Consider the following 26,373-nt stretch of genomic DNA (forward strand, 5'->3'; position numbering starts at 1 on the left):
AAGTAACCTCCCTCCAGACTCCGAGCAACCTTTTAGTCTGGTCTGACCCCAGAATTAACACTTACTGCTAAAGCCCTGTAGTCCCCCACTCCCACCCAAATCACACTGCCTAAGAGTGAAATCCTGACTCCTCTTATGTGCCCCCAGTCTCAGCCCAGCCCCAGCTTTTGGCACTGCAACCACCAGGTTGCTCCTTCCCTGCTCCCTTTCTTTCAGGGACGAGTATGATGGTGGAGGACTCGGTGACGAGGCCGGTGCCGCACGCTGTCATCGTCGCCAACTCGCTCGTAATGCTGGCCCTGATCGGCTACCTGGAGCTCTGATGGTGGCCAGCGCAGCCGAGGACTCCTGGCCACGCTTCCTCCCAAGGCAGCGGGGAACTGCTCCATTTTGGGCTGCTGAAACTTTGCGTTTGTGTCCCAGCAGCTTCACAGAGAAAGGATTTGACAACGATGTTTTAAGGGAGGAAGAAAAGAAATGGCTTTTTTTTTTTCTTTGGAGGAACACAAGATTTCATACAAGACATGGGTCTTTAACCAAGCAAAGGTTTTTTAAAGAACTGAGTAAAACAAGGAATTCCACGTGAATTCTGACAGCCAACTGCCCCACACACTGTATCGAGTAGGTTTTCTGCCTTATGAAGCCATGTACTAAAATACTCAGACTGCTAAACTTGACTTTTTTTTTTTTTTTAATACGTACAGTGTATTTGTGGGAGGGGAAAGGGAGGACGGGGACTGAGGATTTCAAAATGAGTTTCAGGATTTCAGCATGTTCCACACCAATCCCCATCACAGCCATTTCCAATGAATTAGGGGACGGGATCATTTCCCCCGTAACAGGAGCCAAATTCTGCAGCAACCAGCCCAAGGAGATAAAGCCACGAGAGAAATCCATCTCTGCCCCATCCCGAGGAGATGGGTGAGCACAGAGCTTAGATGGTGAGGATCTTTTTTTATGCCACTGGTGTTAACTTGCAGCCCCAGCCTACTGTTTGTATCAACTGCCTTGCTGTGAGGTGCAATGCTCAATGTTATCCATATCCCACGTGGTGTTGGGGGTGTTTTTGTTCTGTTATTTGCTTCCGTCCGTTCCGTTTGGGGAGGAGAAGGGGTAAGTCAAAGAGATATTTTCCAGCATCCACCAGTTTGGAGAGACAGCTCTGCCTGGTACGGAAGATTTCAACAGATTTAGTTTCAACACGGAGAGGATCTTAAAGAAGGAGGAGGAAGGAATACTGCTTAATGTAACCGAGAGCTGGAGACTCGAGCCATCACTGAGACCACACAGAAAACCTGGAGCTCCAGCCTGGATAAGCCACCTGGCTGCCAGGTCCAAGCTCGCACAGAATGTATGTGGGGGGACTGACACCCCCAAGCTGTACAGGGCTGTTGGGGTGCCCCGTTAACTGAACTGGGAAGCGTTGTTGCTTATTAAAATCCCACGCGACGGGGAGGGCCTGACATGCAGCTGCCAACTCCTCGCTCCAGCTAATCATCTCAAACCTAACGTGTCCTAGGCTTTAGTGAGCATTTAAGAGATTACAGCCATAAATCCCTGGCCTCCCGGAGGAGTTAGCCCTAGTGCATACACCCACAGCATCCCCTTACAGCTTTGTTGCTTCTGGCCTACCCTGGAAGTGAAAAGGCAAATGCTCCGGGAGGGTCGGGGTGTGCAGCACCAACAGCACGGTCTGGTGCAAGGAAGGTAGGTCCCTAGGTGCTCAGGGAGAGAGAAGGGTTTTAAAGAACAAGCAAGGAAAAAAAAAAAAAATTAATAAATAGAATAAACATTTAGAGGACAGCTACAGCAAAAAGAAAGGGCACTTCACTTTCCCTTATAGACAACACCTTGAATAACGTCCAAAAACCCAAAAACCGTGATGGGCTGAGGCAGGCAGTGAAGGCAGGGACCCTCCACCCCCTGAGCCTGCCCCACAGCTTCCACCTTCCTTTGCAGCTCTCCATCAAGAACCCCCTCGGTTCCTCTGGCAGGTTCAAACGCTTCTTTAAGGACAACGGCCAAATATAAATTATATTTTTGTATGATCTAAGTTCCTGAAGACTTTAAAATATTTCTATTGACATTTGGAAGCTTTTATTTGTTGGCAAAGTATTTTATGTTGTTAATTCTGCATTTTTGTTACCACCTCCATCCATCCTGCTGGGCCTTCAACCTTTCTTCCACAAAAGATGGGATGAAAGGAAAATGAGGAATTCAGCGTTAGCTCAAAAGCAAAGCAAATTAGGGCTTGGGCATTAGTAACCTGATCGATATGCAGCACTAGTGGTAGCCACGAGGAAAATATTTAGGAGGCATAATCTGACCAGACCTACGGAGCTTCAGAGCACTGCAGAACGATTCCCCCAGCAGCCCTGCAGAGCGTGGGCCTGGTTTGGGAGAAGAGCAAATGAAAGAAGAAAAATGAAGTGATGTGCCCAAAGGGTCGTCACCGCACGGAGATGCAGAGGCTGGAGGCGCTCCGGGTGGATCCTGGGGAGCACCCAGCACTGCAGGCTGGGACTGGAATCAAAGCCCTAACCCCAAAGACATCTTCTGTGCTCCTCGGGAGGAATCGCCGAGCTGGAGGAGCTGCTTTGGTGCACGGCTGCGGTCAGAAGGTCCCCTCCAGTTTCGGGTACAGACTGTGTGAGAGAAGCCGTGATGCCCTCACCACGCTGCCTGCTTACCCACGGGCACAGCTGAGCCCCCTCAGGAGGTGCACACTTGGCACCTGCAGGGCAAACGAATGCACCTGGATGGACAAACTGACACAAGTCCGCAAAGAAAAGCTAAATACTGCTGTGAAATTCAAGAACGGAGGTTCAGCATCAGCCTAGGTGCAACCACACGGGCTGTGAGATGTCTCTTACACGAACCTGGCCTCAACAGGTGCTTCCAAACGCGTCTGGAAATACTGCTGGCTCTGCCTGTTATATTTAACTTTACGGTGTTGGAAAACAAGACGATTTATAGCACGGTAAAAGCAGTGTCTGAACGCTGCAGTGCCACAGGGTTTGAAATAGCAGCTACCTGCACCCTTTCCCTGGGAAGGTGAATACATCTTCCACGTGTTTATTTGTTAAACTAGACCACAGACACATTTTATATAAGTGGAAAACTTCATGAGTTGGATTTCCAGTGTTGCAGTTAGCACTGCCCGGCGTTGCAAACGGGCTGAATATATTCTAGGATGTAAATTCGTGGCCCAGTATTACCTAAAGCCTTTAAGTGACACGTAGGTCCCCTTCAAAGTTAAAGGTTCTCAACGTGAATTCAGCTGTGCCTCTGTGTTTTGAAAAGGGAAGCGCACACAGCCTCCTCAGCATGCATTTGAAACCAGAAGGCTGGTTGGTTTTTGCAGTGTTTTGAGGATTACGCACAGAAGCAAAAGGTATGAGCTGGAGATAGACACAAGAGCCTTCCAGCCACCTGCTCTAAGCCCAGCTCTGATGCTCTGTTCTCCACCCACTGCTCCAAGCAATTATCTCACCACTTGCTGCCTCAGTTTCCCTTCCCGAAAAGCAAGGCACGAGCAGGTCACCGTGCATCCCCAAGTTCTTTGCACGTTTCTGTGTATTCACGCCCCTGCCACAGGCGTGATCGGAGCTCACGGAGGGTGTCAGAGCTGATTTAAACTGCCCAGCTCAGGCAGCAGGAACATTTCAGTGAGGTGGGACAGCCACTGCCAAGTCCCTGGGGGCAAATGTGCCCTTGTCGCTGTGCTGGCCGTACCTGGCCACTACCTAACCCAGAAAGCCACAGCCCAGCTGACCCCAGCGCTTCCCGAGCATTATCACGAAGAAACTCCAAAACCTGTGCACGGTCACGGGGCAGGCTCTGCCCCAGGGATGCTGGAGGGATTTGCTGATACTCCAAGGAAAAGATAGCAGCACGCTACAAAGCACTGCAGGTGAGCACAGGGGCACACGCTGGGTGAAGGACAGGGGCGGGAGGGGATGGTGAAGGTTTTCCACCTGCAGGGAGAGGCCAAATTCAGGCCAGGGCGGTTGCAGGCTAAACCTCTTCCAGACCAGACAGCTCAGTTTTTGTACATAGACACAAGCCACGTTCCAACAGAATATTTTTCTGGTTTACTCATCGGGGTTAGGAGACGTTCAGAGGATTTGCGCACACCCCTACCCATTTAGCAAGGCACAGCCAAGGCAGCGTTTGCACCTAGTTAAACTTTATCCAGGCTATAAGAAAACCCTACATGCAAAGCCTAACCAAAGCCATCAACAGGAGAAAAAGATGTGAAAAACTTCCCGCGACACCAGTTAGAGCTTCCTAAAACGCAGCACAGGGGTTAAAAGGAAAGAAAGGAAAGGTGTTCGGAGCCAGGGGAGAAAATTTAGATTTCAACATCTTAACCGAGTTCATTGGATTTACACCATCGCATTAAGCTGCAAATCAATTTCCTGTCTCATTAAGAATCCCCTACATGTAATTGCTCAGAGCATTTACTTTAGGGATTAACTTACAGGGATGAGTTAAGTGCCTGCTTTCTGCTCTCAGCGCTGTGATGGCTCACTAAGGAAAGTCAGCTCCTTTCACAGGGTCCGCCTCACTTCTTGGCAGCAAAACCAACCTCACGAGGATGCTGCGAGGAGTAAGCAACACGGGCGAAGTGCTCTGAGACTCCCAAATGAGGAGCTAAACAGTTCTGATTTATTTGTATTTAACACACAATAATCTACCTGATGCTACTGAAGTCACACACTGAGCTCTGCGTTCGTGGTTTCAGGTTGAATTCAGCACTGGGCTATGTGGGTTTGAGTCAGGAACAGCTCAGATGTAGAGCAGGACAGATTAAGTGTTGTGCCCAGAACGGGAGATGCTCCATGCCTTTCATGCCTTCACCCACGTCAGTTAATGCCTGGGGGTTCTCAACCTCACCTGCTCTGAACGTGCAGAGCTCTCCCCCATCCGCACGAGCCCTCTGCTGTGAATGTTTTCATCCAACGCCACTAAACACGGGCAGGGCAGTTTTCTTCTCCGTAACTTTGTTGTACGCTATTTTTTTTAAGGAAAAAAAAAAAGGGAAACATTGCAGGCATATTGTATTTACTGTAATTATGGTTATTTATTGGCTACGGTAGCACGCAGTTCATAAATAAAGACCTTCAGAGACTTTAGACAACTGCTGGAGTCTGGAGTGCTTCTGTCCAGCTGTAAATGCACCGGGTACCTTGCTTGCTCAGGATTCCCCCTGGCCTTGGAGTATTTTCCTGGCTGCCCATTGCATGAACTCAAACAAGGAGCCCGGTGAGACCCCATCCATGTGGGGCTGAAATCCTCAGCAAAAGTTAATTCAATTAAGACATCGTAAACTCCAATTCTATCCCATGGCTGTGATAACTAATGGAAAGAGGAGAGACTGTCCTTGGGGCAAGGAATTGAGGTTATTGAGGGGCTGGTTAAATACATCAACATAACGTGCTTTACCTGGCTGGTATTCCAACACCCAGGAAGTAATGCTGGAAACCTCAGGTCAGAAATCTCACGCAGCTTATTAGCAAAAAGGGTAATTGATTTTCGAAATAGCTTGCCAAAAAAGCTTCATCATCAATCGCAGCCTTTAAACCAAGGCTGGAAATCTTCCAGGAAAGATATCCATGAGATCAGCCACGAGCTAGCAGGCTCGCAAAGGTTCACTTACATTACTGAAAATAATTTCCATCATTGCAGGAGGCGCTGCATGAAATCACCTGGTCTACGTTATGTCAGATGAATTCATCACAGTCCCCCCTTCTGGCCTTAAAAAAAATCTATTAGCTTCCTTCCACCTTCAGGAAGGGTGCCAAGAGATCAAGTGGAGCAGCCGTGCATGGCACAGGCCTGCGGGCCCTGCTGGAGCTGAGGAGTGGACAGGGGAGGAAGGGGGCCCAGCAGCACCGGCCGTAGGAGATGTCACCCAAACCCCTTCCCTCAGCCCATCCGGGATGCGTTTGCTTTTATGCAGCCTGTAAAACAATCACCACGTTTAACCATTTCTATTTACAGGCTAAAACCCTATAAAACAGCTCACAAAAAAAAAAAAAAAAAAAAAAAAAAAAAAGGAATACACTTTAGGGTAAAGCACCGCAGATTCAAGTCTCATTTTTGGAACAAAACCCGAAGGGCCTCTTTCAGCAAAAACACCGTAAATAACCCCAACTGTTCCCCCGAAGCTGTTTTGTAAGCTGCTAGCTCCAAGGATTTCCAAGGCTGTCAAGTGAGCACCTTTCCTGCCCAGCCCCAGGCAGACCCAGAGCCTCCTCCAGCACCAGCTCTCCCCCCAGCACCCCTGGGTGCACGGTGGCTGCAGCAGGACGGGTGCCCAGGAGCTGCTGTGAGCCCCGAGGGCTGTCAGGGGGATGGTGCAGAGCAGCCACTTCTTTTCCAAGGAGCCCCAGCTGCCCCAGGTTGAGGTGCCTGATAACAAGCTGATCGCAGGGAGGACAGGACGAGGCCCCAGGAGGCCGGGCTCAGCTGTGCTCTGGACCCTCGCAGGCTCCTGCCCCTCTGCCCCGTGCTGTGCAAAGCCACGGGCGAGCTGCTCGGTGCCGGAGCCCCGTAATTAGCTCTGGGAGTCGGGCAGCAAAAGGGCTTTGTAAAGGGCAGGGAAGCGTCATTAAAGCACCCAGCAGGGAGCGGCCAGGACGGAGATGAATCGCTCCCCGCTCCGTCCTCTGCGAGGGCACTTCTGCTTTCTCGAGAGCCATCATTAAATGCCACCGTGCATCACAGGACTGAGCAGAGACGTGTCCTCCCTGGTGAGCAGGAGGGGCCTTTGGGAACACGAGCACGCCGTGCCGCAGCGATGCTGGGTGCAGGGTGCTGTGAGCACCACTGACACCCACCCGTCCCAGCTCTTCCCATGGAGCCAGAGCCACACGCTGTAACCCCACCACCAGCTGCATTTAAGACCCACCACTGTTGTGTTGTTTTTTGTTTTTTTTTTTTTCTAGGAGCACCTGTGTATTTGCAGAAAGCCTTCTTGCATGGCTTTCAGGTATTAAGGCTGCAGTCGCTGCGAGGACAGCCCCTGCTGCGGGATTTGGGCAGGCCCTGGCCCAGGAGAGGGTTTTTTGTAGACAGAAATGCAGAGGGGAAATAGCTCGCTGCCTTTCTGTGACACCTGAAGTCTGAGAGCTGCATCCCAGCAGATCACCCGACTGCTGCAGGCAACTGCAGGGCCAGGCAGGAGGAGTGCCAGAGATCAGCGCGCAGAGAATGGGAGCCCAGGCACTGCCTCGGTGTAAAAGCAGCATATGGGGGTTGTTTTTCTCTTTGCTGCCATTCAAATTCCAGCAGTTAAGGCAATCTAGTTATTCAATTTAGATAAGCTTCAGTAGCTAACAGCAATTTAAACAGCTGCCTATGCCTCACCATTCTGTTATTACCTCCTCCTTTCCAAGTGCTAATTCCATTAGCAAATTGACTTCCTCCCTCACACAATCTGTCTGGCTTTAGTATGTACAATGCTAATTGCTTCCTAATACCTAGGACCATCAGCAGGCAGCAGAAGTTTGTACCACAAGAAAATCTCTGGCTGGGAACCGGCAGCAAGCAGCGTTGGGTTCGCATGCAGCCTCTGCAGTCCTCTCCTCCAGGTGAGGCAGACAAACAATTGCTGAAATAAACGGTGAAGGAAGAAGTTTGGGCACTGTATTACAAAGTCAGGGCAGGGAAAAACATTTTCCTACAGATCTGATGCTTACTTCGGGAAGAGCAGATTTGGTGACTCAGAAAACGTGCAGAACACGGGAGGAGATGGGAACACATAGGGAGGAGGAGAGAGTGATGGTTCAAAGGGTCCTTGCTTTGGCTGCTTCCTCCCTGTCCATCTGAGCTCCCTTTTCCCCACTCTGTAACCTCTTACCCCGCAGCACAGCCTGCTCTCCCTCCCTTCCTCTCCATCCCCCAGCAGACCTGCTAAAGCAAACATTAGGAAAAACACTTCGGATTGTTGTAAAACGCAAAAGCTTACAGGGAAAGTACCACTTCAGGCAGCAGCCACATCAATAAGAGACCTCATTCCATCCTTTCTGATGCTGGAGCCTCGCTCTCCATCGCTGCCTTCCATCTTTAAATTAACTTTAAAAAATGCATTCATCTTTCCTGCTCCCCTTGGCCAAAAAAAAAAAAAAAAAGATGCAATAAAAAGACGAAGGACCCTTTGGGCTCCCACTCTGACCTCCTCAGCTAAGCAGGGAGAAAATGGCTTGTCCTGGACCTTTCATGTAATCTCTCTGCATTTCTAAAACACAGCTGCCCACAGGAGCAAGCCCTGCATTTGCATTACAAAGCACAAGGAGACCCTTCCAGATGGGTCAGCCTCTCTTTGTTGGTTTTAACCATCAGCTCCCAAACCCAGCACAAGCCTGTTCCTGCTAGCAGGGGGTTCTTCAGCACAGAGGGGTCCCCACAGCCTCCTCTCTCCTACCACGAGCATCCCCAGCTTACAAAGTTGTTACCCATTTCTTCCTATTTCGCGAGCAAACACAGCTCTCTAAATCCTGTGCACAGAAGGTGCCTGCTGCAGTTTTTATTAACTGTTTGTGTTCTTGCCCAGCTCTATTTAAAAGGGTGCAAGGGTCCATTTTAGGATAAAAGAAACGGTTTAACCTACAGCAGGTATCAACAGGGAAGTTTAACGGCAAATCAGTGCAAATCGCGGAGTTTGCTGTAATATTTTTTTCACGTTGATCTTATGAGCACGCTTGAGATACAAAGATACGATTTCAGCTCTTATCCCCGCAGCAGAATGAGGAAGCCAGTAAAAGCCCAACTACATGGACCTTGTCCCCAAATTAGGGAGATGTTGCCGAGCTTCGGAGCAGTGAATTCGGCAGGAGAACCACCAGCTTCGGGGATGGGGGAGCTCTGCCAGGGAGGAGGAATTCTGCATTGAAAACCATGAATTAGCGAGTATTGAACGGACTCGTTGCCATCTGCTGCCCTTCTAACCAGGTCAAGGGGAAAGACATCTCCAGAGCCAGCTCACAGGAGGTCCTAGAGATAGTCCAGAGCACTGGAGACCACGTTACACTGGAAATGTACCAAGAGAAGTCTGCCCAAAAGCTTCCCCAAACATCTGCAACCCAGGTGGACTTTGTGGCAGCAACGCCACAAGGAAGAGAAGTGCAGCAAATCATGTTTAAATCCCTGCCTAGATGGACATCTACGAGTTACTGGAGATAAGGAAACACCCCCTAAAAAGCAGCAATTCCAAGGCATGCAAAGCACAGCATCAGCCCACGCTCCTCCAAGCTGCGTTTCAAACAGCAGCAGCTACTGAGCTTAAAGCAGCCTGAGCCAGCTCCTGTCTAGGTCCTGGTTCTGTGCTTTGGCCATTCAATGAAAAAACACCTATACACCTAACCCTCAGCATGCCCAGCACAGCCCCAGCCCCTCTCACTGCCGAGGGAGGAACCTGGGCATCTGTTTAGTTTCCCTGCAGGGCTTTTTTTGACTACGTGCCCACCACCAGCCACCCCTGATGGCCCAAAAAAAGCTTAGAGCTCCTTGTCAGGCACATCGCTACAGCTTGCTGCAGGACACGGCTGCTGCAGAGCTCCTCGGCCACCCGGCTGGAGCATCAGCAAAAGCAGAGAAAGCCCAGAGGCAAAGCAGGGCTAACGGGAACAGACGGAGGCTGCTGCACGAAGGCAGCGAGCGGTCCTCGCAGAAGCAACACAAGAATGCTAAAAGACAGGGCCTGGAGAGGCACAGAAGGTGGAAGCAGGCTGACCACAGATGAGGACACCCACAGCGAGCTCGAGACTGGGAAATCCTGGAGTAGGGCTCAGAGGAAGCAGCATGTGCTTCTGGTGAAGGACCAGAAGCAGAGGAAGGAGTTGCAGAGCCAGAAGGAAGAGCGGAGTGAGGACAAAGCCAGCGCTGAGCACAGAAGAAACCAGAAGGGGACCACGCATCTTCCCAAGGGCTCCCACGTGCCCCCCAGAGCCAGGCTGCTAGGAAAAGAGGCACCTCCTGTCCCTGCTGAACGGCTCCCTTCACGTTTACAGACTTCTGCAGCGCCTGTGCCCACCAAAGTCCTCCCACAGAAGCAGGGAGCTTGGCAGAGCTACAAACTGAGAACTCCAGCCCGATCGTGGGCTTGTTTCTCCGCTCAGACACAGCCAGGCAGCCCCGTGCTCTACAGCTCATTGTCTCAATAAACTTATTAGCTACTTAATCATACATGAAGACTTGGCTCGCTGCATTTCAGTTTTTGTTCCTTACGCAGGAGGCTCTGCAAACAAGGCATTTCCTTGTATACCCAACTCTTTCTACATTAAAGCATTTTTTTTGTTCTGGCAGAAAGGAAAAAACCAATACGCTTTGATCTTAAATATTAGAGCTGTATCATTATTTTCCACAGAATTGGAGGTACTACGCATTCCTGTACCTTAGCTCATGGAAAAAAGGAAACGGACTTGGTAAATATAGTTGTTTACTCTAAAATTGAGGCAGAAACTAGAAGGAGAAGGCACTTAATAGGTCCCTCTGTGGATTCTGCGACCAAGGGGGAACCAGTACTCCCTACTGAGTTGCTGCATGTTTTATACTTATTAGTCACCAGGACAAATGAAAGATCCACAAGCCCACTGAACTCTTCCCTCTCCTCCCCCTTTAAAGATTTTTAGGAGTGAGCTCAGCTCGGAGCTGTGATTAAAAACACCCCGTTACGTTCCCAAGCAGCCGTGCTCAAACTGAAGATTGGCTTCTGCTTCCTACTGCTCCCTGCCTCGCTGTTCTGAACTACAAAGGAGAGTGGAAGCTCCCAGCTCTCACTTGAAACTTGCTTCCTGAGCTCCAGCGGCAGGAGACAAACATCTGTAGAGGCAGCAGGCAGCGGTGGCTCACCTCGTCCCTGCACACCCAGCTCCCGAGGGTGGAGTGCTTGGGTTTGATGGGGACAGCAGGCAGCCTGGAAACCACGTTTCTGAGCCCAGCTGCTGCACCCTCGCTTCTTTGTGCCTCTTCCTGGAGAACACCACCTACCAAAAGCAGCCATCTGGGTCAGCCCGCATCGCCACAGCTCTGGGCAAGGCAGAAGAAACGACAAGGCAGAAGCAGGATTCCAAGTTATCAGCTACAAAACAAAGAAAGCAACTGGAGGTAAAATAAAGGCTGGTTAGAGGAGTGTCGGGCAGTTTTCTGTGGCTCAGTGCCCTCTTAACTTCTGTCTGGACCATTGCAGGGGTAAAGAACATCAGCCACCCTTTCACACCATGCAGGGAACAAGAGCCTTGCCCCACCTGGAGACACTGCCTGCACTCCACCACTAAGACCCACACTCCGGTGCTAACTTACCAATTCTTTCATTAAGCTTCTCAGTCTGGTAACAGACAAACTGCCAAATTAACAAACCTCACCACGAAATGCTGCGTCGATACTAATATTGCTAGATTTATTATAATAAACAAGACAGAGAACAGCAATTGCCTTAAAACTCAGGTTGTGTCTCTGCATCACTTCTCCTCAAAGTCTTCTGCAAGGAGCGGAGAGCCACTCTCAGCAAGACAACTCCTATCACTCCGCTTCCAATTCCTACCAGGGATGTATAAAATGATTTTCTTTGCCAGAAGTGCTGCTGCACTTCTGTGCTGGTGTTGTTTCCTTTGATTCCTTCCACCTCATTCGCTGCTAGCTGCTGCTCGTGAGTCAAGGACTTCTGGAAGTTCAGATCCACAAAGTCCTTTCGGATCACTCTCACCCCGAAGTAGACTCTCTTGATGACCCTGAATGTCTTCAGCATCCGCACATCGCAGCGGTACGTCCCCGCGTCCGACTCCCTGGTGGGGGAAAACTGCACGACAAAACCGGGGTTTTTGAAAGGTACAAAGAGGACGTCGTTCATGGTGATGAGCCCTGGGGCGAGCCTCCACGTGTAGGTATAGGCTCGGCTAACGAACTCGACCGTGTCCGAGCTCAGGCAGCTGAAGTTGAACGGTTTGCCCACCGGGACGGTGAAATGGAGCAAACCACAGCCCCAGGTGGTGAGGCAGGGGGACCTGCGCATGGTGCAGTTCCTCCTCTCCCCGGCCGGGGTGATCTCGCACATCTCCTCCAGCTTGAAGCCCAGCCCGCAGGTGACACTGCAGGACGTGGCGTTCACGGCGACTTTAGCGATCACCGACTTCAGCTCTGCCGGGATGGTGACTCTTTGAAAGGAGACCGCCAGTGGAAGGTAGAAAGCACAAGATAACATCCCAAGGGTGCACCAGCTCCCTAAGGTCTTCATGGCAGTCATCAGTCAGATGTGCTACTCTAAAGCTGCCCAAATTCAGCAGTAAAAAAATAATGATAATAAAATAAATCACTCTCTGTAAGCCTCCGTACTCAGTGTTTCTGAAGTGCCACCAGCATCACCTTTAAGACCTAATCCTTCCATTAGGAGAAATCCTCTAACGAGACAAGCTTGAAGTGTAACACTGCTGAAGGTGCAGCACATCGCTGTGTCGGTCAGAATGAATCTGAGTTCTGGTTCTCGTAATGGAGCAGCAGAACGTTTAAATTCACCTTATCCGGCAACTGGGATCTATTTGACAATTTAAAAAAGATGAAGTCCTCCCTCCTTAAGATTTTATGTGCTATTTTAATGAATTGCCACTCTATTGTTCCAGTTTAATTTTCTTATGAAGCTATAAAACAACAGAAGTACTCATTACTGGAACTTTTAAAAGAGCACTATTCAGTGTGAGGAAATCATGACTTAGGTAGCACCTGTGGTTTTATCACATATGCCTATCCCAAAAATCCAAGGCAATGCCCAAGCGACCAAGACCACGAAAACAAGATTTTGACTTCACTGCCATCACACTACCCAGGGATCAAAGGCCAGGTGACCAGGGCTGTATCACCGATGTCCTTCATCTCTACACAGGGCTCGGCAAAGCAATTCCGTGAGCTCACGTTCCCAGGTGACGATGTCACAGACAAGCTCTGCTTGGGATTCAACAGCACTGACCTCCGGGGATCTCCTGAGCCCCATCCGCTGGTCACGTACAGCCACTGACTCCAAAGAGCAATCTCAGAGCCAAGATCTCCACATTCAATCTATGAATTTGTAAAACTGAAATCCCTTGTATGCTGTCATAGCTAGAGAGTGCATAAAGAGGAAACATCCCAACATAACTCACCAAGTGTTCAAGCATCCCAAAAGAATAATGCACTACTAAAGTTCTCCTTGAAAAAAAGAAGTCGAAGTTGTTTCTTTCGATGCAGTAATGAAGCTATGGTCAAGTCAGTTCAATAATCAATTGCCTCTCTACCAGCAATTGAATTATGGATTACAGGAAGGGCTAGATTGCCTTGTTCTTAAACAGCTTTGCTAATGAATATCCTTGCTTCTTTTTCTAAGACCCCTTAATTTATTAAAATGATAACTTTTGAAGATCTAATCCAGTTATATTTCACATCCAGTTACCCCAGCTACACGCAGCACACTTTGTGCTCAGCCCCCCTTTCAGCACAGCTGTCTCATGTGCACTCAGGTGCACAGCGCTTTTTATTACATTAGAGATTTACTACTGCAACCAAATACCCCATTAAAGAAAAAAAAAGAAAAACAAAATTGAAACAAAAGGAACACAACACACCAGCTGTGGTGAAGGTACAATACATCTGCATTTGCACCAGAGCTGTGCTGTGGGATTCCCAGCCACTGTCACAATATAAATGATCATGAAGCATGGAGAAGCCAAGACTTAACCATTGACTTTAGGAAATAAAACATACATCTTTATTTACAGACACAAAAACTAACATCACTATGTGCTACCAGCAAGCCAGTATCTGACACGTACTGTACAAAACTACGCATACCAAAAAATAAAATAGAAGATGGAAGAAGATAAACCAAGGACATATACACTGTACAAAGAAGTTTTAACAGAAACGAAGGCTGGAGTCTGTGGCAAATAATAGGCTTTAAAATAATCTAGAGAACCATTGCCTATGCATCTTTGAAAGCTTGTGAGCTCAGCCACGCCACATACGGGTGGATTTGACATGACAGCGTTCTAGAAAAGATGTGAATCGTACTATAAGCAGAAAGAACAAAGAAAATTAATACTGTACACGTGGGAACAAATTTCATTAAGCAGACCACTGTACCAAAGCCGGAAATGAAAATACCAGTTTTAAAAAATCCTTCCGATTTAAAATGCCTCCTCTCTTCCCATGCTCGTATCTCACGCTATTACTGCACACTTCCGACCATAAATTAACACATCTCTTTATTACTCCTCTTCTTGGCTTTTAATGTCTGCAGTGTACTTTGAAAATTTAAATACATAGAGATATCTCAATAATTACATCTAGGGAAAAAAAAATGAAGTAATTGCATAGGAACCGTCAAAGTCACTACAAAACAAGGGGCATTAGGAATGAAAACTTTCTTTTAGCAAGCTGTTGGTCTAGTGCAGAAGGATCAGGCTGTAGGTACTGGATAGAGAAAATGTCTCTTGCCATTCCCACAAAGAAAATATTACAAATGTCATTAAGAAATAAAAGGTTGAAGTACAGCTGGGAAGAAGCTCCGAGCATTCATCGTTTTTCTATTCTTGATCCAGAAATAGAAGAGAACTAAAACAAAAGATTGCTTTTAAAAATTCGAGTTCCATATGTTTTGTTTTTCATACAATCACATTGTTATTCATTTCATCTTTACGTCTTGGAAGGATTACTGAAAAAATACAGTTGCAGTTAGGATAAATATTGGCTCTGCTTCTTCTGTAACTGCTAGTATACACCAGCAAAGGAGGAAACTGATTGTTTCTGGTAGTACATCTTAAAGGAAAGAAACAGAATAAAAACATTTGCAAGGATGGAAAGGAACTGCCAACACAGCTCTTCATATTACAGTCTAGATGAAAGCATATAAACTGAGTATTTTATCTGCAGCTACTTTCCTTTGTTCCTTTTCCCAGAAGCAGAGTCATCCTTCATGTCTGAAATATCCACTCTATGAAGATTCATTTTTTGTGGACTTCAGAGGGTGTCTTGATTCTTCACTTTACGTCTCTATCCACTTGAGATGAAATCAAACTTGGCACATAATCAGTAGCAGTGTTTCACTAAGCATGTCAGCACAGAAGACATCGCACTGAACTAACAGAAAAGCTAGGAAGGTAGTGCAGCTAGCAGAGAAGGACCTACAGCCCGCTGAAATGAGAGTGAACAGCAGAGAAAGGGAAGTCTGTAGGATGCAAAGCCATATGGTATCAGGAATAAACACCATACACTTCAGGTATTCTTCAATCCAGGAACAAAAGAAATTACTTTTTTTAAAAAAAAAAGGTTGACAAGCTCTGGAGTGGCAACGTGTTGGGTACCAGCTCAGTTGAGAAATAGTGATATATGACAACACAAAGGCAGTCCAATTAAGTCTCTTTGCAAATCGCATGACCTGAGAGTCAGCATCTTACACTGTTCGATGAAGAGGCAATTAAGGAAGAATGAAGGCCATTTCCTCTTCAATATTCATTTCTTATAAAAGTCACTCCCTGAATCCATGAACAATCAGGCTGCTGCATTATAGTCAGTCCATTCTGACCGAGCATTTCATCTATTTTCCATATTATGGTGCCAATACAGGAAAGAACAGGGGAAGATAAGGAAGAATGTCTTCATAGCAATTCTGAGATTGCACCACCTGCTAAAGAGATCAAAGACAGGTGAAAAATAAATCATCAGGCTCAAACAGATGTGACCAGAAACCAGAGACCACCAAATGTTGCAAGCATTTCCAGACAAAAACAACAACAAAAAAAAAGAGAATAGGATTTTCTAGATAAAGCTATTCTTTCCAGAACGAGATATAATCAACAAGATAGTACCTATGACAAATTGAGATCTTTGGTATTTCTGCATTTGAGATCATGTGCGTAGGCATGGACAAGGTGGCTAAGAACCTCTGAGCTTTTATTCCACAGAGGCACAAGCAAACTTACCTGGTAGAAAATTTTTGGATTCATCAATCCCAAAATCTCAAAGCAGAAACCCAACTGAAATGAACGTTTTACCCAATTTGGGGTTATATCAGAATGCTGCACGATTTTGTTCCAAGACCATAAAATAGATCAAACTTCCCAGTTTGTCTTTACTGAAATCTGATTTTGACACATCTGCTTTAACACTAGGACATTTACTGCCAGGCTGCACAGCCCAGCCACAGAGACAGCCTGCAGCAGGCTCCAGGTCCCAGCCACGCAGCCTGCAGAAGACACTGTATTACGGCAATTCAGACAACAGCTGCCAGAGAAAAACTGCTCATTGAGAGGCTGGTTTAGGGACCGATCACTTCCATCAGAAAGCAACAGCACAAGGAACTAGCGGAACTGACAGCTTCATGCAAGAGACCCAGAGAAGCCAGTCTGGCTCCAGCACTGCAAGCAGAAGGCCACTTCAGTTTGCAAGCACGCGTTTGCAAGTGGTGAAACGTCAGCAGACAAGAAAAATTAGCTGCCCAAAACAGAAGTTATAAGCACAAGCCATAAAGAGAACAAAGGAAGACAGACATGAACTTCATGAGAATATGACTGAGCTTTGATCCAAGTGATGTTGTGTTTTGTTTTGTTTTTTTCAGTGGACTGTTACTTTCATCACACCTCATACAGATGCTTCCAATACTAATTGGCGGGACCTACTGCACGACCTGTTTGGTCAATGGTACTGTACAAGGGAGCACAATGACAGATGCTACTGAGAGAGAAGTCCACCACAGCAATACTGATTATTTGCTATGATTATTTGCATCCGAAGCTCAGCAGCAATAACAAGTGAAAGTGCACAGTTGTCTCTTAAAGCAAGTCAGACTGTAAGTATTGCACAGAAAACTATAAGCAAAGCCACACAAAAATCCTCCCAAATATGATTTCCAATTATGTGCAAAAAACACACAGGTGCCTGTCCAGAATCTTGCTTCATTTGAAACATGTTAGAGGCAATGGGAGTGTTTTCCTACAGCTCTGTAGAGCAGATTGATGCAACAACGATTACAAGCTGCCAAGAAGAAAGCACACTGAGATCTGTCTACAATGACAGACCAAGCAAATTAGTAAAGAGTGATAAGAAAGTCACAGAAACATACACCTTGGGGAAAAAAAAGGAAAAACATACCTGCTATTTAAACCATTTCTCTGAAAGTGATTACACACGGTTCTCTGAAGTGCTTACACAGTTACTTAAAAATGTACAAGTTAAGATACTCAGCTTTGTTTGTTTGTTTTTTGAAACAATTAACCACTGAAATTTGTTTGGGAAGCCACACTGTTAAGTTTCCAGTGCATAATCCTCTCTCTCTTTTATGTCCTTTTGCATATGGCCACGTTAATTAGCACTGTGATAAAAGAAAGCAATCAACAGGCTTGCTGATGAAGGGTTATACTCATCTGGTCTTCAGACTAGTCTTGTGCCATGCTGGGTGGACAACAGAGAAGTCAGGATGTTTAACAGATGCCAGCAGACATCTGAGAATCTGTATTGACCCAGACAACTCCCTGTGATTGTACTTCTAAGCACATTGGATTGCCCCTCATGACCTGAGAAATCGAGAGAGAACTGCCCTGCCTGGTAACCCTGACACTAGAAGCTAATCTGTGCTGCTCAGAAGGTCTAAGGATATTTTCAGCTATTTGTTTAATTTCTAGATTTTGTAAGGTGCATCGTGAGAAGATTAAATAGAAGCCCAGAAAACATTCACCATGTTTTGCCACTTATAGACAGGTTTCTTTTATCACATTCCCTTTTTCTGCATATAGCAGTTACCAGTACTGGAATAAGCAACATAACAGGAGCAGAGCAGGAAGGACAATGAGCAAGGTGGGTAACGTAGGACCAGCAGTGAGGGAAGGAAGGGGTTAAAAAACAAAAATCAAATCAACTCTGTGCAGTCTAAAATCCACAGCAGCAGCTGCTGAGTTCAAGGAAATGCAAAATTTGATATATCAATTATATCATATCTTTGAATCCATTTATGTATCAGCCCTACGTTCTCTGTGGGACGCGCATCATTTAATCCAAATGTGTACTTCCTTTGCTACACCTGAGTGAACTTTCCCCAAATATGCTCAAGTAGCAAATGAGACAGATGGGAAACACTGTCACCAGCTGGGCCCTAACGAAGGTGACTGCAAGGCTTGTTCTAGAGTAAGCAACCAACAAAACACAATTTTAAAAAAACGTGGAAAGAGCCAACAAAACCTGTCCTCTATTACAGCATCTGTGCTTTCTGGGATTTAACTAAGGCTATTGCATAGCTAGGTATAGAAAAATTTTATCTTAGGGTCCACTGATCAAACAGGCAATGCTCAGTCTTTTACTACACTCCTTTAAGCAACACTACACTTTGCCTAGTGGAAAGTCACAGGTGTGTATTTTGGCAGAAACCATAAACAACAATATTCTAGTTCAGATAGGAAATGGAAACCCCCAGTTACGAGGTCATTTAGCTGAGTCCCGGAGAAGAGGGAAATAAAACCTCTCCTAAGTCAACGGACAGTATTTCTAACCTTCAAAAAGTTTTTGATACCTGCTTCATTTCCTAGTTCTGATTACAGAACTTTTTTGTTCATTACACCACTGATGGCACAAAACATCAATTTAAGCTTCTGAACCCTTCACTATTTACATTTTTGCTGTCAAAACCTACCCAGCCAAACTGAGCACAGTTATTGCAAATGTAAGAACTGAAAGAAGTTAATAACTAAATGACTAAAGTCAAAGACACTTTGCTTTTGAAATAGTGCTCCATCTCTATCAAAAACCCTACACGTGCTTTACATTATGCAACACCACATGCATGGATATCAGTTTTACTAAAACTATTAAAAGTCCTTCTGCAAAAAAAAGTGTAAAATTTTGCCTATCCTTGACAGCAGCTAAACATTTAGTGAGCAGGTGCCATTTGGGAAGATAAAATGCTATGACTATATTAAGTCAGGGTCTGTACAAAGCAAGGCCACCAAGCAAGCAACGACGCTCACACTGGGTCCTTACCTGTCAAAGGCTGTCCCAGCTCCGCCTGCACTTTACCCTTCGCTGCTCCTTCCAGAGGTAAAGCACCTCTGTCCCCTTTGTAGAGTTTCGGTTTAAATGGAGAATCTTTGTCTTTACCTTTTGATCCTTTAGGCCTGCCTGCTTGCTTCTTCTTGGATTTACCATCTCCCTTCACACCCAGCAGCGGATGGACTTCTGTGGAAAGCAATGTGTTACCAAGAGGAGTCATCATTAGGACACTGAAATCAGACGTTAAATACAAACAACATTAAAAACTAGTTGCAGGATGCCTGTTCTCATTTCTAGTTTGCAAAACGCCAGCAAACTTTGTAAGTAGGTGGCCATTAACCATTGTTGTGAGAAGTAACTTCACAGAAAAGAAAATCAATGAGTGACCACCTAGTATTCTGACTAGGCAAAGCTAAAATCTATGTCAGATGCAAAATAGGCACTAAAACAATGGCAGCTTCTAATCACCATCATTAGGTACTCCTTGTAGTTCAATGTTGGTGGTTTTGGGCTTCTTCTTTGGTGCCTGAGGTCCATCAGAGGAGGACTGTCTCTTCTTCTCAGAACCTATTCCCTCATCGCTTAAAGAACTCTGAACAGCATCAGGGGGAGGTCCATAGGGGTTTTCTTCTGGATCTTCCACTTCAGGAGCAATGGGTAAGTAAAGCAGAGCCTTGGAGTCCTCCAGTTCTTCATCACTACAAAAGAAAAAAGTAGGCTGTCTTTTAAAATTAATGATCTTTGACATCTCATTCACAAATCAAGCCCCGTCTCTGCAGGGAGCAGTCAGACAGCCACGCTGTGTAGTTGACCAAGGCATTCAGCAGCTTAAGAACTCTGTACAAATAGATATTTGATACCTTAACCAAAGACATTAAGGAGGAACATGGAAATGCTGTGAAGACAAGGATTGTCATTCTTGGAGGGAGTGCATGCCACACGAGTGTCACAGTCATAGACTGCCTGGTTTCCTGTGCAAGACTGATGGTGATTAACAGGGGACTCCGGGACAGAGAACAGAAAAAAGACAACTCTAGACTGTCAGAGACGCACTCAGTATTAAAAAAAAAAAGAAGAACAAAGGAACACGGTTCATCTTGGTCTCATTTCTTTCATCTTCCTCACCCAGAACAATTAACAACTGAAGCCTACACCTTGTTTGTGCTGTAACTACATGAAATGTAGCAATCCATCCAAAGATGCAGCTTAGCCTCTGCAAAGGGCTCTTTACACAAGTAATTCTTTCTATCTGGTACAGGAAAGACACAGAAAATGCAAGTATGTGAGGAGGGCTGTTATACTATACAGGGAATACATTAGTGCTACATTTTATATTCATACTTTAAACAAAATTATTCTTTTACCTGCTACAGAAGGCAGCAATGGGATCTACACTAGTTACATCCACTTCTTCATCTTCTGCAGCATCAGCACCTAAGAATCAGGGGAAAAAAAGAATTAAAGACAACAAGGAAAAGAACAAATTACTTAGAATTTGTTTTAATGCTTTGTTCCCACAAGCCAATGTTATGTTTTAATATTAGAAAGTCCTAGAGAAAGAGTAATCTAAAAGCGTGAAGTACTGCAAAGCCTGGCAACGAGGAGAGCTCTGCGGTGTGCTGGGAAGAATCCTTACTTCTTTCTATAGAAGGTTAGCCTTTTCCAGTACACAACTTTTTGGCACCACCAAGCGGCCAAGTTGTGCTGCTACTGATTCAAATTCAGCATCGCTTCTGGTGAGAGCAAGCCCACACACCCACGGGTCAAAGACTACTGCCTTCGACTGAAAACACAATGGAAAGGGGAGGCTTTGTTAAGCAAATATGGCACGGCAATTAGGAGGAATCACACTGATTGTCGATTTAGATACCTTCATTTATCCACTGCTGTTTGACATTTACTACCCACGTACACTACTGTGACCACTAGTTTTAATTTTTATTATGATCATACATTTGGACTACAAATGATTTGGTAACAACCAAACTGCTGACCACACCGTTGCTGCACAGGAACAAAGTTTAGGCATTACCTGTCTGTTCTGGTTCACTCTTATCTTCATCTTCAATGTCAAACTCAGACTCTCTCTCTTCATATTCTACATTCTCGTCCAGTTCTTTGAAGTCAGGTGCAAAGGCACTCCAGTTTTCCTACACCACAAATTCAAGATGAATTTTACTTTACGCAACAGCAACCACAGCGAGGACTCGTGCACTTACAATCTCATACCACATTAAAATCCCCCAAGCCATGTGCAACATCACAGAAGTCATAGCTCTATCATATGCCAGATAGGAACTGCATGAATCAGCTCCTACTGAAAATATGACCACACTCCTTCGATATGGCAATGTACGTCATTATCCCTAAAACCAGTCATATGTTAATATTAACCACTGCAGTTCTGACACACTCACTTAGACTTCCTATACTTAACATATACAGAAGGACACCATCCCTGCATAAAACATCCCTGTGACTTAACACAAAGCTTAACTAGTTCGGCAGTTGAAGTATATGCGCCCTTCTCACATTCAACTTGATGGCAAACATCTTTCAAGTCAAGCAGGTGAAGCTAGGGAGCTTGCTGAACTGGGATTCAATAAAGGATTTCAACATGCAAATATTCAGTCTGCTAGGATGGAAACCAACCAGGGAACTCTCTTAAGGAAATAACCTGAAATGCTTACCACTTGATTCTGAGCCCATATGGATACAACGCCACTGGAAATGGAAGCTATGATCGGCCGGACAGGATGCCACTAGGTTGATGTGGAAGAGAAAAGAGGAGGAGCTTAACTGGTGAACAGAACTAAGAAAGCTTAGTTTGCAAAATAGCAAGAAACTCAGCACTAGTTCTTACTGCTACATCCAAGAGCAGCTCTCCTCTGGTCCCATGAAGGATTTTCACTAGGTTTCCAATGCTTTTCTCCCAAATGTATAGAGCATGCTGTCGTGCTGAACCTGCTACTATATATTCGCCATCACCAGAGAAACAACACTTCTTCCATGGGGTCCTACGTACAAAAGAAAAAATTCAAAGTAGGCAATTAAATAACAGCACAATACAGAGGACTGCTCTCCAGACCAAGACCTTGTATCCTCCCATCCACAAATAATATTTACATTTCACATCAAATTGTGACTCACACGATTCAAATAAACACACCTGTCCATTACACCAAACAAAATACTGAGTTAAGCTTTGTGCAGATGCTCCCATTAGTACAGAACACACAAAACACAACCTTTTCAAGACAGGCTTTCACTCATTCTGCTGCCTCTTACCTGTTCACTAAATCCTGCAGCTTCTGCATCGGCTCAGGCTCCCCATCTCGTCCACAGGTTAAAATTTCACGGCCATCGTACACCCTGATTATCCTGTCAGCTGTGTTTATCAAAAAGCAGCTGTAGGAAAGATTACACAGAACATGCATTGCATTAAAAAAAATAAGAAAATAAAGAGTCAGAATATGTTGCATGAAGTAATTGTGGCAATTCTTAAGGCCTTGTATAGTCAGTAGCTTTCAGCTCATCTTTAAAGATACCACTTGATAAATAACTCACCTTCCTTTCCGAGCAAATTCAATTGATTTAATAGCTGTAGTGTTGCTGGTGCCAGTTGTCACTCTGAAGGAAGCAACAAGATCCTGAGTGTCTGTTTTTAAGACCAAGATCTGAAGATGAAGGAAACAGAAGGCAATCAGTGCCCTCATTATGACTCACCCCACTTTCGGTACCTTTCACATCTGCTGCTAACCCTGAAAACAGAAGCCTCAGCAATCTACACAGGAATAGCTGGGGCTCTGCAGCTGTAGTTTTAGTTTCTACTATAGTTTCTGTGACACTTCTGCAACATTAACATTGGTTTATTTACACTGGAAAAGGATCCAACACATACAGTAAGACAACAGGAACACAAAGGCCTAACTCAAAGACTCTACAAAGATGCTACAGATCTTCAAAGATGAAATGTGACGGTGCAGATGATCGTGTCAACACCATATCGAATTATTCAAGACACATTGAGGAAGCCTTACTTGTACATTAAAGCAAAGAACGCAACCTAGAGACATCAAGCACCTTGATAAAGACAGGAAATAATCTAAGCTACTGCACCCAGTGCCTCTTGCTACAGTCTCACCTTCCCCTTGGCATTGCCCGTATAAATGTATTCCCCTCGCCTGTCAAAGGAGGCCACTACGTTGAGATCAGAATCGTCATCCACAGGCAGAACAACATGCTTGGAGTCTGACAGCGTGAGCATCACCGGCGCAGACTTCATGGGACAAACCAGAACTCTGTTTCTGCAAAGCAGAAAAGGAAGAGTTAATGGTTTGTTCTCCAAAACAGTTCTCACATTTAGAAGTATAAAAAAAAATCTCAATCTATGTTGAGCTACTTAGAATACATTTTCTCTAGTCTTACACTGCAAAATGACATTGAACTGGTATCTTCTTTCATTTCATTTCTTTCTTTGGAAGATTCTTTAAGTTTATAAAGTTAACTTATAAACTAGACATTTCTATGCACAGTTTTAAGAATCATTCTCACGTTTACTCTACTGCCTTCCTGATACTTTCATAATAAAAAGAGCCACAACAAATCCAATCACGTAAAGAAGACATGCTGAAAGCACTTACTTTGCAAAACACAGTGAAATATTTTAATAACTATTAATTTTAGCCAAAGGAGAGCATTCAAACTTTTTTTTTTCTTTTCCACAGGACTTACTGGTCTCGAGGGTGGTACTGAACTTTCAAGATAGGCGAAGGAAACCGAAATCTCTGGTCACAGTCTCCAGAGAGCACATCCCACTGTGACACGATGTTGTCGGTTGAAGCACTCACTAATTTGTGACCATCTCGACTCCAGCTACAGTGACAAGAACGAATCCAAGTACAAGTTACTTCTCAAATGCATACAATGTGTCCACCAAGAGTCACTTCAAATTATCAGACCTAATTATCGGGTTCAGCTGTAAAACTGTTAGTGTGAAAAACAACTTTTGAACTCTAAACAACCCCACACTTAACAGACATACCACATTCTCACCCTATTTTAAAGGGATACATCCTAAAATGCAACTCTGTATCCCACAACGTTCTGTGTTTCAGTAGCTAACAGGAACAGCTGTCAAGAGCAGTCTGGCTCTGGCAGCACCTGGTCCCCAGCAAACACAGACACAGGCAAATTCTGACAAAAAGGAGAGCAGCCTCTCACACCTGGTGGCTCCTGAGGAGGTAGCTATTAGCTCAGAGAGCACTCAGCATGCAGTTACAGCATTCCTGGGGAAAAAAAACATCAGTCCTCTCTCACCACAAGGAGCAGACGGGGTGAATGTGGGCACTGATGATCTTGGCGATGCCCCTGGTCAGGAAGTCCCAGATGACGATGCGCCCGTCGTTGCAGCCCACGGCGAGCAGCGTGCCCCAGCGGTTGAAGGTGCAGGTCAGGGCCATGCTGATGCAGTCCAGCGTGCCATCGGCCTCCTGCGGGGAACAGGGTTGGGGTCTGCCCGAAAACCACTGGCAGCGGGATGGGGACAGGGACAAGGGGTGTAGAAGAGGGGGTGCTTACCTCGGGGTAGTTCTGCCCGAAGGATTCTGCAACGAAATGCGAAGACAGCACCGGAGTTGGAGAATCATTAGGGTTGGAGAAGCCCCCCAGGATCATCTGCTCCAACCACCCCCTGCCACCACTGAGCCGTGTCCCCCAGCACCAGCCCCAACCTCTCCTGGAGCCCCCCCAGGGACGGGGACTCCCCCACCTCCCTGGGCAACCCGTCCCAACGCCTGCCCGCTCTGTCTGAGCAGAAATGGCTCCTCATTGCCCACCTCAACCTCCCCTGGCACAGCTCCAGACCGTTCCCTTTAGCCCTGTCCCTGGTTATCTGCGAGCAGAGGCCGACCCCCAGCTCCCCACCCCTCTCAGGGAGCTGCAGAGAGCCACGAGCCCTGCCCTGAGCCTCCCCCCCCCCAGCCCACCCCCCTCAACCCCCTCACAGGACCCCAGCCCCTCCGCCACCCCCCCTCAGCCCCCCCTATCCTCAAGCTGAGGGGCCCAGAGCCGCTCACGGGGCTCCACCACCCCCCTGACGCCCTCCCGGTACCGGCGGGGACCCCCTTGGCCTTCCGGGACCCCCCCGGCCCCGGGTCCCCCCCTCCCGGCCCGGCCCCGCCCCCCCCGGCCGCACCGAGCAGCTCCAGGTTCATCGCGGCGCCGTCCCGCTCCCTCCGTCCCCGTCCCCCAAGGACCCCTCCGGGGGCCTCCGCGCCTCGCCGCGCCGCCCACGCCGTTCGCCTGACGGCTCGCCGCTCCCTTCCTCCGCCGGATCCTCAGGTTCCTCTCCCTCCTTCTCCGCTCGGCTCCGGGAGGCTTCGACCGGAGGCAGCCGGGCGGCGGCGGCTCCGTTCCGCTCCGTTTGGCGGCGCCGGGGCGGGGGCGGCGCTCAGGCAGCGCGGCGGGCAGCCCGCTGGGGGAGCACGCACAAAGGTGCCGGGCGGGCGCCGAGGCCGCGGCCCGAAGGTTCCGGGGGGCGCCGCTGGCGGCTCAGGGAGGGGGTGGGGGGGCGTGAAAGGCGCGGCTTCCCCGCGGGTGTAGCAGCAGGAAATAAAAAATTAAAAATATTTAGTAAAAACACGACGGTTTCGGCCGGTCTGATGGTTATTGTGCTTTTTTTTTTTCTCTACACGCAGTCGGCTCGTTGCGTTTTCCTCACGTTTTCCTGTCCCCGTCAGGGGCGGGCCGCACAAACACAAAACAAAACGCGAAGTCAAATAAAACAAACACGAAATAAAACACGAAACAAAACACAAAATAAAACGCAAAATGAAGGCCCGGCCCCGCTCCCGCCGCTGTCACGGCCCCAGGGAGCTGCGAGCCCCGAGCAGGGCCCTGGGACATGATGGGGAGTGGGGGGGGGGGGCTCCGCAGTGAGCCCTTAGGGGCAGTAATTAACCCTCCTAATTAAGGTGTTTGGGCCTTGGGGTCCTGCAGATGCGGTGCTACAGCGCTGCCACGGCCCTCCCAGTACCACCCAGTGTCCCCAGCTCCCCCTGAGAGCCCCCCAGTGCCCCCCCTGCCCCGTGCCCTCCCTCATTTATGGGGGTTTTCTCCCCGCTCACCTCTCCCCGCTTTGTGGCTGCAAGGGAAGGCTGAGCAGGGGGCTGGGGAATCCCAAATGTGGAGCCAGTCCCAGCACCTTTCCCTCTGTGCTTACACCTGGCTCCTGCCTCCTCACCCACCTGGAGCTGTACACCTCACAGTCGCTTTTGTAAACACAGCGGTTTTGTTATATTTTCCCCCAAATCTTCAGCCTGAGCTCCCCTTTAAGCAGGGCAGGCCCCCAGGCAGGGAGTTACTGCT

The 26,373-nt window shown here is 47.1% G+C and overlaps 3 protein-coding genes across 6 annotated transcripts in view; 1 reads left to right on the forward strand and 2 right to left on the reverse strand.

The window, feature by feature from the left end:
* The window catches only part of CNTN2 (contactin 2), a 29,622-nt gene extending 24,479 nt beyond the window's left edge, over nucleotides 1-5,143 (forward strand). Inside the window, exon 23 of the mRNA XM_032203316.1 lies at nucleotides 217-5,143. Coding sequence (XP_032059207.1) covers nucleotides 217-323 — 107 coding nt within the window. The 3' untranslated portion in view covers nucleotides 324-5,143. The remainder of the gene's footprint in view (nucleotides 1-216) is intronic.
* A 6,297-nt stretch (nucleotides 5,144-11,440) lies between these two features.
* On the reverse strand, nucleotides 11,441-12,247 carry TMEM81 (transmembrane protein 81). Its single transcript, XM_032203072.1, has one exon. The coding sequence runs from the start codon at nucleotides 12,245-12,247 to the stop codon at nucleotides 11,441-11,443; it is 807 nt and encodes a 268-aa protein (XP_032058963.1).
* Nucleotides 12,248-13,715: 1,468 nt separating this feature from the next.
* On the reverse strand, nucleotides 13,716-25,248 carry RBBP5 (RB binding protein 5, histone lysine methyltransferase complex subunit). Of its 4 annotated transcripts, none has more exons than XM_032203232.1 (14): nucleotides 25,202-25,248; nucleotides 24,586-24,611; nucleotides 24,325-24,497; nucleotides 23,740-23,880; nucleotides 23,150-23,312; nucleotides 22,573-22,682; nucleotides 22,294-22,413; nucleotides 21,869-22,022; nucleotides 21,696-21,767; nucleotides 21,038-21,155; nucleotides 20,370-20,439; nucleotides 19,474-19,703; nucleotides 19,114-19,191; nucleotides 13,716-15,652 (listed from the first exon to the last, which is right to left on the reverse strand). In XM_032203232.1, exons 1-14 carry the CDS (start codon nucleotides 25,218-25,220, stop codon nucleotides 15,627-15,629), a joined length of 1,500 nt encoding a protein of 499 aa, XP_032059123.1. In that variant the 5' UTR covers nucleotides 25,221-25,248; the 3' UTR covers nucleotides 13,716-15,626. The 4 variants fall into 4 exon arrangements, with proteins under 4 accessions (XP_032059123.1, XP_032059122.1, XP_032059121.1 ...); XM_032203231.1 differs by having other exon boundaries at nucleotides 13,716-15,655; XM_032203230.1 differs by having other exon boundaries at nucleotides 18,997-19,191.
* Nucleotides 25,249-26,373: the final 1,125 nt, after the last annotated feature.

This window comes from Aythya fuligula, chromosome 25 (assembly GCF_009819795.1).
Source record: "Aythya fuligula isolate bAytFul2 chromosome 25, bAytFul2.pri, whole genome shotgun sequence".
Lineage (NCBI taxonomy): Eukaryota > Metazoa > Chordata > Aves > Anseriformes > Anatidae > Aythya > Aythya fuligula.

Bases quoted from the DNA above. Each gene is read 5' to 3' on its own strand.
- RBBP5 (XM_032203229.1), bottom strand. The intron at 22,023-22,293 runs GTAAGAGGCAGC...TTTTGTACGTAG, and splicing joins CTGCAGGATTTAGTGAACAG to GACCCCATGGAAGAAGTGTT. The intron at 21,768-21,868 runs GTAAGAACTAGT...ACATCAACCTAG, and splicing joins AGCTGCTCTTGGATGTAGCA to TGGCATCCTGTCCGGCCGAT.
- TMEM81 (XM_032203072.1), bottom strand. From the start codon at position 12,247: ATGACTGCCATGAAGACCTTAGGGAGCTGGTGCACCCTTGGGATGTTA.